This window comes from Acyrthosiphon pisum, chromosome A2 (assembly GCF_005508785.2).
Source record: "Acyrthosiphon pisum isolate AL4f chromosome A2, pea_aphid_22Mar2018_4r6ur, whole genome shotgun sequence".
Taxonomy (NCBI): domain Eukaryota; kingdom Metazoa; phylum Arthropoda; class Insecta; order Hemiptera; family Aphididae; genus Acyrthosiphon; species Acyrthosiphon pisum.
In genome coordinates, this window is record NC_042495.1 from 74160951 (window position 1) to 74171836 (window position 10886).

General features: G+C 24.9%; 1 protein-coding gene across 1 annotated transcript in view; it reads right to left on the reverse strand.

Annotated features, from left to right (window-relative positions):
- Positions 1-2136: 2136 nt before the first annotated feature.
- LOC100575307 (GATA zinc finger domain-containing protein 14) overlaps positions 2137-10886 on the reverse strand; it is a gene marked incomplete at its 3' end in the record, with an annotated part of 15492 nt that continues 6742 nt past the window's right edge. Inside the window, 10 exon segments of the mRNA XM_029490543.1 lie at positions 2137-2208; positions 2812-2880; positions 2953-3018; positions 4703-4834; positions 4957-5019; positions 6429-6521; positions 6607-6648; positions 7375-7473; positions 7534-7647; positions 10164-10369. Coding sequence (XP_029346403.1) covers positions 2137-2208; positions 2812-2880; positions 2953-3018; positions 4703-4834; positions 4957-5019; positions 6429-6521; positions 6607-6648; positions 7375-7473; positions 7534-7647; positions 10164-10369 — 956 coding nt within the window.

Below are 10886 nucleotides of genomic sequence, written 5' to 3' on the forward strand. Positions count from 1 at the left end.
CGCAATGTAAGAAGGTGCGGGTTTCAGAAAAACATTGATAAGACCTTTCCGTTTCGTATCCTGTATATCTTAATTCGTGAATATATTAGTCAGTGATGAACTACAGTCAGCAACTTCACTAATTTGCTTCTCCTGAACAATTCTGTGAAATGCACATACTGTGTTATACGATCAGACAGCCGCGCTGTCGTGTCTGTCTTACAAAGGTACGACCTCGATGAAAAATGCATATACACAACAAAAGTGGTGCGCGAAAATGTTGATTTCTAACAGCTGATCAACGATGCGAGAACTACTAGCGCTCCAATACTTAATATTGTATAAGTTGATATTTTTGTAGTACTAAGAGAAATCACTACAATGCAAAAGCGCTAACACTGTTATTCTTGCTATAAAAATATCGTTAATTTTAAGCACGGATATGGATACTATGGTTGCACGACGGCCCACATTGGATCACAGTGCTGAGCGGCGCCGAATGTTCTTATCAATTCTGACAAAAAATCGCGTTTTACTAGCGCCCTCTACAACCACTACTAAGTTACGGTAACCAAATCGGGTCTCCTAGCCACGGTGGAGCGCTAGTATGTCGCGACTTTTTTTGTATGGATACCACAGAATAAATACAATACTATGGATACTATGTATGTATTTATGTAACTTGATAATAACATTTGGTGCCGTCATATTATTGCTCGTTGTGCAACCATAGTATTTATATCCGTGATTTTAAGCGCACCAAAAAAATATATTTCGTTGAGTAACATGTATATCCATGATATGAAAACATTTTGTTGTTTATATCATTTGTATATCTTTAATCGTGGGTACGACATAGCAAAAAATGTTCGTTCAACTGTTTCAATCGTGTGCTGTTGGTTATGATATCGTTGATGGACGAGTAATATGACGTATCTCAAGAAAAATCGATTTTGCGTTATATACATCAATAAAGCAGGAAAAATAACACATAATTTGATCATAATATTAATACAATAATAATAATCTCCAAGAAAATTAAAATGTAATTTTTAAGTAACTTTATTACATGTTATCAGTGCTCACCTTTTTCAGGTTTTGTCATCGCCTCTCCTGAACATTTTACTCTTTTGAGATATGTCATATTACTCGCCCATCGACGATATTAGAGTGAATTGACCAACCTATTATTAAACTTTAAAAGCTCAGACAAACAGAAAGTGGTCTGCCCGCGCGGGCACTGTAAAATAATGCAACCAACCGCTACCCACCGTGGTCAGCCGGCCAGCTTACCCGTACGCCATGGCAGCCCGTTCACTGTTTGACTGAGCCTTTAGAGGACATTACACCAACATTTTGTTGTCTGTGTCTTACATGTGCCATGTGCGTAACATGGAAAACTGTACGCTCAGCAGATCACGTTTAGTGTATTGACATCTTAGAAAATTTAAAGGTAAGATAGGCGCAATCTCATGGGCTTATGATATATATTTTTATTTTAAAGTGATTTATGAGTATAAGACGCACAAGAAATTTACAATTTTAAAATACTCATAACTCGGTTTAAAATTTAATAAAAAGTCCATTACCCTTATATCATCAGCAAATTTAAAATTGGGATAGCATAATATAATGTTAATTTACAATTGCAGTATTGGGAAAGAATGCACTCAATTTATTATTATATGATCGTGATTGATTGTTTTGTTAATTTAAGTATTTAACGTTAATTTAATTATTGAAACTAATGGTTTTATACCAAGTTAACTAAATTATATCAGTTATGGAATTGTCAAGCTATAATAGCTACAGGTTGAAAATTAATAAATAAAAAAAAACTTTCATTTGATAATAAAAATATGAAAATCATAATAATATTGTCAGTTGAGTATTATTATATTATATTATATTATATCTTTAGTAATTTTGTATATTATACAAAATTTAATTTCCTTGACCTTCGTACAATTTTATTTTAGCCCACCCCTTGCGTTAGGAATCTAGAAAAAGAAATTATATTTACTATAACGTTTTTGCTAATACATTTGTCTCTAAACTAAGACTCAATATACGCATAAAAAATAATAAATGTATTATTATAAAAATGAAAAATTTGATTAAATTATTAACATTTTATATAATTAAAATATCACTTACCTTAATTTGTTCTTCACATTTTTTAGGATATTTTTCAAGTCTGCTTTGTGCAGTGGACATTTTTATAGGTGGCTGCAAATTTAAATCAAAGATAATGTAACTATATTATATTATTATTATTATACTATATAGTATCAATACTTTAAATTGTTTTAGCATACTTTTTAAAATAAATAAATCTGATAGAAGCAAAATAAAAACCAGTGATGAGATGTAGGTTGGTAAGATATTAAGAGTAAATTAAATTGATATTATTAGACGTTTAAGGATATAATTTATAAACACATAATATAGATTAAAATCTGTACCCAATTTTAAACAGAAAAAATATTTTTAATATTAAATAGTTATTCGTAATTTAATTGTGAAAAGTAACCATAGTTTGTAACTGATAGATTTTGTATTATTTTTTTGGCATTACATTAGGTATGTAATAAATAGGATAATTAGAAATTCTAAGAACCAACCCTTAAATTAACAGATAGTACTTATGTGATTGCGAACACCATGCAGTTTTATTCATTATATAGATATTTATAATGTGTAAATATATTTATTAACTGTCACTTTAATATGGCATTGAATAGAATGAAGTGTTATTTTTTAAATTGAATAAAACAAGTCAAATTAGTAAATTATTAATATAAATGTATATAAATAACAGTTTAAATTTACCATGTTTTGTATTGATGGGAACTTCTGAATAGATTTATGTGACGATTTCTTAAATTCACTATTATTCTCCTGAATGAAAAAAATATTATGAAAACTACATTTTTATAATAAAATCTTGAAATATTTAAATTTTTTAATTACCTGCATGTTACTTTTTGGAATTGTATCTTTGTTATTGGCTGTATCTCCTGTTTGGAGTTTGTCCGGCTGAAATACACAAATATTATAGCAAGTGAAAATCAAAGTGTACGTAAACAGTTTTATAACTATTTATTTCTTTAATATTATTTTATTAATGTCAACATACTAATTGTCTTCATGATGACATTATGATGAAAATATTACAATAACTATTATAAAGATAGTGTCAAAATACACTAATGTATTATCGACCAATATTTATTATTACTAAACTATTAATGGCTTTTAGGTCACTTTGATTAATTATCATTATTATATAATAATAAGTCAAATAAATAATAGTTTATAAACAAACAAAAACCGAAAAATAATAAATGTATATTTTGTTATATTTATATATAAAAAAAAAAAAACTATTATATTTTAATGTGAAATAGATTTTATACAAATAATTAATAACTATTAAATATTAAACTAAATATTACTTATATTTTATATAACTATTATTAAAGAATATAACTATCCCTATAACACTCATAAACTAGACTTTAAATTTTGATTTATATACATGAACATTTTCAGAAAATAATCAACTCAATAATTTAAAACAAAAAGTTGCAGTTCCATTAAAAAATAGAAATTGGTATGTATCTTACAAAAATACTCCTAAAATAGTATAAAAAAGTGAATATCGCTCTGCCTGTACAGTAGTTGTAATGGATGTGTTATATTTGAATACAATGATAAACCATTATATACGAAAAACAATTCTGAGCGGTTAGCGTAGTCTTTATAATATTATCAAGAATCTAAAACTAAAAATATGCTCTCTAAGAATAATTACAAAAATCAAAATTTGAATAAACAAATAAATTAAAGGCGATTGTTTTTTCTGCCATAAAAATGTAGGTAAATAAAAATAAAACTGTTTTAATTTTAGACATCAGCATCTTTTCTGATAGAAAAGTGAATATAGTTGGTGCATCCGAGGGGTTGAAATTTAAAATTTCAAAGCGGTCAAAAAAAATAAAACCCAAAAAATCATTGCATATACAATTTGCACATTTGCTTCGTTCAGAATCTAAAATTAATGGTAGGTAGGTGCTTGTCATATTATTCTGCAAAATATATTATCAAATATGAACACTTAATACTATTATAGCATGGTTGAAATTATTTATAAAGACACTAGGTGTACTGTCAATTCATATTTAATGACCAAAATTTAGTATCCCAGAAAACAAAATGTTATAAAATCAGAGTCTAAAATATACTAATTTCTCTTTCAAAACTATAAATGATAGAAAAATATTTTAAATGTAGGTATTAAAGATACCTCAAACCTACAATACCTATTATTAATACAGCTTTATAGACAAAAAATAATATTGAGATAAGTATAACTATGCCAATCTATTTACATACTGCTTAGATTTCTACTGTTTGTTTAAAAATAAATAAATAGTATAAATAATCATCCATATTTCCATTCAGATAAAAAAAAAAATATTTGGTAAACAAATTTATAAAGAATGGTTTAAAACCAAAACAATATTGACTAATTCTTTCCATTATGTCTATGGTTTTTATACCTACGTGTGTATGTTATAGACAAGAGATAACAAATTAGATACATTGTAAAGCACATTGTAACATATTTATTTTTTTGGTAATCAAAAGATAATTAAATAAAAACGTGAACTTTAATAAGTATAACAAAAAATAACAAAATTAAAAATGTAAAACTTACTGATGAATGCTTAGGTTTGTAACTAGCAGAACTAGAACTATATGTTGATTCTAAGCTACTGCAACTGCTAGTAAGTGGAATTTGTTCCAATTTATTATAATTGTTGGTATTTTCATTTAATACATATATGTCCTAATATACAAATCAATTAGTAATAAATTAATTATTGCAGCATACATATTTGTTGAAAAATTCCACAATGTTATTTACAAAAATGTTCACTTTGTACTTTAATATATTTTATGTTTACTTACATGTTTAATTGGAACTGATTTAACCTCATTTTTTCTATTATCATTGGATAAATTATTCAAAGTCTATAATAACAGGAAAATTCAAAAATTACAATTTAACTGTAAATATAATTTTATATAAACTTTGAATACCAAATATTTAATTTATTGAATTGAAATATTTAGAATTTATGTTTTAAGAAATTGTAAAGATAAAAATGATGATAGTATTGACAGTTTTAAACATTTACCTATTTAGTTTTAAAAATATAATAACAGATAAGACTGGAAAGATATTCTGTGCTATCACACTCCATTATTATATGTAATAATGTTAAATACACTGAAAATCTACAATGTGTACCAATTAAAAAAAGATAAGACTAAATAACTAAAAGAAATCTATCAATTTATTGTATGACCAATATATTTCTAGCTTTGCTAGAATCTAAAATCAATTATATGGTTACCAAAAAAACACTCAACAATTTTGATATTTATATAATTTGACTGAGTGGTTCTTAAAGTGCGTATTTTTCATTTGAATTGAGCAAATACAATATTTCATCAAAGTGAGGAAAAATATTTAAATTAAATCAAAGTACTTAATATAATTATGTGAATTAATATGAAAAAGAGTACAATTTTCATTTTTTTAGTTAAATTCATACTATACAGAGACATAGTAAGAACTAGACATTCTCAAAATCGGGCCAAGATATATCTAAATTGTCCACACATTTTTTTTTTTGTTTGTTTTGTACAATTGAACTCTAATAATAATACAACGTCACTCATACAGATGGAAATGTGGAAAATTATACCCATTTATCCAGCATTTAGTTTTTTTTAAGGATTGTTAGCTATACATAAAGACCATATTTTTGAATACTTAAAAAATAAATAAATCTAAGATATAAATTATTTAAAGGTAAATAAAAGTAGTTTCTGTTATTTCATCAAAATTTCTTAGAAGATTTACCAGTCTTAGGAAAACTACCAATAAAATCAAAAAATTACCACTATGAAGTACCAACAAAACTTAATTTCTAAAATGAGGTACTCAAGAAAGTTTCAATTAGATTAACTGTTACTATTTTCACTAACTTATAGTATTATACTTAATTTAATTATATATCGGTATAAATTATAAGTATATAAGTATTAGCTTTACGCTTATACTATTGGCTGTATTCTAAATGTAGTAATAAAGTAAATATTAACAGACAAATAACTATTATTTTTGTTACTTGTAAACATCAACATTTCATTCATTATATTAAATGTTAAAAACATTAAAAAATCAAAATATTTTCAAAATTATAAAAAATAAAAATAAATTATTTTTTCTATGGTCTATGGTAAAAATAAATATAAATTTAGTAACAACAAAAAAAAAAAAAATACATAGTACTTATGTATTCTTTTTATTTTTTTGTAAAAGTGATATATTTTCACAGCTTAGATTATAAAATATTATGATTATGTCTTACTTTTGTTTCAGGCAAACATACATCAGAATTTGATTGTAAGTTTCCATTATAGTTCTTAGTATTATTACTATAGTTGTTTATAGGAAACTGAGGCTAAAATAGATAAATAACATTATTATAAGAGTGATTTTAAAACAAACATATTTTAAAACCCCGAAAAATAGTTTATTCCATTTACCTTTTTATAATTATTCTGATCAAATGTTTTTGGCTCATAATTCTAGAAAAAAAAAATATATTTATCACTTTGCAAACAATAATCAACTAGTGTCTAATAATTATTTTATGAAACAATAGGTGCATAAAATATGTAATAAATAAAATAAAATAAATTAACACCTACAAAATCTACAATTAAGAAATATTTAAAGCTTTACAAATATATAAAATGTATTAACTATGATCATTAACCTCTTTTTTAAATATATATTACCTACTTCATTTATAATTATATTATAATATGATCTGATTATACCAGATTCCTCAAATAACTTATGCGTTATAATGAAGAATATTGTAAATAAAATATTACATACTCTTCATGCAAATCTGGTCATCCAGAAAATTATATTATTTTAAATTTATTTTTCTATTTAATTGTAACTGTAGTACCTACTTATCTACAAATACAATATACTGTAAATGTTTAAATGTTTGTAAATTTATAAATTTATATTTAATATTTATTGTACAATTTTATTTATGCTTAAGAAGTAATAACATATTCCCTTTCAAAACTAAGTTAAAAATATTCATTGCCTGTTAAAAAAATATTTTAGATATAAAATACGATGTTATTACATCAAATGATTTAAATATTTATTTTTGAAATGCACAAAAAATTACATTACAATTTTCTGGGTTCCCATTATGAAGTTTAAAGTGTAAGAATAAAGACTAACATAATTTCAATTGAAGGTCTTATTACTATTAAATTTATACATACATTGAATTTATTATGCCTGTTATCACTATGCGTTGACTGTGTTTTATTATAACTGTTGGTGTAATTAGGAATAGAAGTACCTTGATAGTTGTTTCGAGGCTAAAAGTAAGCAAAACATTTTAGATATAGTTAATTTTATTAGATGAATGTTTAACTTACAGGTCCATAATTCAAGCCACTATTTCCTTGTCTTAGTGGCTGTTTAGGTCTGTTATATCCGTTATAGGTATTTGAAGAACCAAATTTTCTCGGAGTATTTTTAAGACCTATAAACTAAAAAATGTATATATTTATGATTTGTTTTCTATTAAATACAATTTCAAAAATTTGATTTCAATAATTGAATTTAAGATACCTATATAAATTTTAACAACATGCACATTTATTTAATTATGATAATACAATTTAAAAATAACACTTAATAACAATAAATATATTATACTTTAGTTTTGATAGCACAATAATTTATACTAGGTATTTAAATAAATATTCTTTTAAAAATAATAATTGAAACAATTTGTATGTAAATCATATACAATTATAAAATGTATGAAAATATTGTCAAATTAATCTTAATTATGTTATATTATACTCATGACTAAATAAACTTGTATGTCAGCAAACTCGCATATTTTTTTGTATCACTGCATGTATGCTGTATAGATATTTAAAACTACTAGTTGTTATATATATGTGCCCCAGACTTGGACTACACAATAATTTTTAGGCTTAACTCACAATATTATGCACTACACGATTTTGATGACATGCCTGTTTATTTAGTCATGATTATACTTATACACAGTATAAAGATTGTTCCTCAATTATACCTTTCAATATTTTGTGTACGTACAATTTTGTATTTATTTATTTGTAATTACTAATTATCATGAGCATAAAAAAACTAATACATATTTAAAAAAAAAAATTCTATATATTTTTTAAAAAGATACAAAACCCAACCTAGAATTTTTGGATAAAAGCAAAACTATTTAAAATTCCAAAAACCAATATTATATCTTTACATATTAAGTAAATTAACTGTTGCCTATTTTGCAACAGTATACAAAATAACTTAATCTAACAAGGTTTTTCAAGAAACAAGCAATATTGATGTAATATGTTTTCTCACTAGGGAGATGTGTACATGTCCAATGGTTTCTGGCACAACTTTTTTCAGCTAGTGGTTGGGATAGGTATTATTGTAGGTGCGTGCAGACTTTAATCACAGATGCATTATACAGAATAAAGCAGCCCATTTTTTTGTACATTCGGTGAAATTAATTTTGAAAATGATTATTGTATTATGGGTACACAGGTAAGTAGGATGTATTACAGTGGCTAATTTGAATTTACATACCTACTACCTACCTATTTGCTTTAAACTAGGTGTAATTTGTAGAAAATAAAAAAAAATAATAAAAACACGTACATCAAGTTTAGTATGTTATGTACAAAACAATAATCTATATTATGTATGGACAACGATCTATTAACAGGCAAGATACATTTTTAAATTTTTTTGAAGTGGTCTACAAAGTGTAGTTAAATATTTTTTTTAAATATAATAATTTTATGACAATCTTTGAATAATTTTGACATAACAAAATAGATGAACAGAAAATGTATGTGTATTCAATATTCATACATTTTTTTTTTATTGATATTTTGTTTGACTGATTTTGACATATTAAATGTAATCGGGTAATCCTGTATTATTTTATACTTGTAACTAATTAATTAATAATAATAAAATAACAAAATTTTATGATTTTTAATATGACTAAAAATACTAAACGAATACCCATTACAGTAGGTCATGCGGTCATAAAGTAAACGAATATAAGTAATAAATTTGAAGGTGGCAATGAGCTGATCAAGGCTATTTTGTTTGTGTTAGTGAAAGATTGGACTGCAACCAATATACAAGGGAGTTTTCAGACAAATATTGTTTTCAATTAATTGAGATAATTGTTTCCAGTTGGTTTTACATGGATTAGAAATGGGGTATTTTTTCAAGAAAATAGTTTGATTGTTTAGTGAAAGGAAAATAGATGTATGATCAGAAAAAAGGTCGGATAAATTAATTTATAAAATTATAGTTGATGTGGTTAGATAAGTAGGTTATGTATGAAAAAATCAAGTAAATTTCTGTATAAAATGAAAACACTAAATCTAATCATATAATATTGTATTATTGTTACAAAAATATGCACAGTTGAAAATTAGTTTGTGTATACCAGTATACCTATCTTAAATGTCAAAAAGTGTAAATAGCTTGGAATCCTGCCTTTTTTCCTATATATATATTATACAATAACTTAGATCCCTACAAATATATATAATAATTATTTTTAACAATTTTCCTCATCTATCGTCGGAGGCACAAAAAATGAGGCTAGCCCTGCACCTCATACCTACCATAGTAACCATTGCTCGAACCATTGGTTCTCAACATTTTACTGTAGTGCTGCCGCTAAGTTAATTTATATTATCATCTATGATAAAATAAATCTAGCATAAAAATAAAGGTAGCCTAAAAATATAAATAAAACTTCCTTATAATAAATAATTTTGTATTTCAAAAAATTTGTGAATTTATGATTTGGATACTAATATTAATAAATTGCCGCTTGGCACATGATAGGCAGAGCTCATTTATCATGCCCCGGCTAGACTACCCTCTTACCATTTAGACTTTAGATGTAAAATGTCAAAAAATTAAAATAATTAACATATTATACATATTCAATATTCAAACAATTTTATTTATTTAAATAAGCACTTACTGGTTTTTTTTTTGGTGGTTTTGATTTCTGTTTTTTGATAAGCTCAGTCAAATGTTGTGTTTTACTAGTAGCTAACGCTTGTACAATGGCACCTCCGCCATAATTTTGAATTGTAAACTTTCCAGAGGATTGTAATAGGGTTTCTAATGATGAAAATCCCAACTGCCTGAATGGAATTCTTTCGCCAGTTACTTTAAAATATTCATCTGTACAGAAAATGGGGAACATTAATCAAATTTAAATTATTTAAAAAAAAATAAATAATTAAATGCATTTATATTGATTATTCTCTCAATTATACCTAAAATATTCATGGATCATATGTTGCATGAAATCATGTATAGATGATTTTTTTTTTATTGTTTTAATGATTAAGCGTCGCAATTAGAGCCTGAAGTTAATAATTTACTATACAATTTGATTAAAAACATTGGAAACAGGGCATGCAAACATTATAATAACATTGGCTATATTTGACAAAAAAAAAAAAAAAAAACGATTTGAAAATTTGTTGACGTTACTATAACGGAAAGAGAAAATCAAAAATAATTAAATACCTTAAAACAAAACATAACGATTATAAAATATATTTATATCATTAAACAAAACCTAACGCAAAACGTAATTTATAGAGTATCATTAACCCATTAGCGCCGGAATTATTTTATTTACAATTTAAACCAACATTTTGTTAAAAACAATATGTTATATCTTAAAAATTAT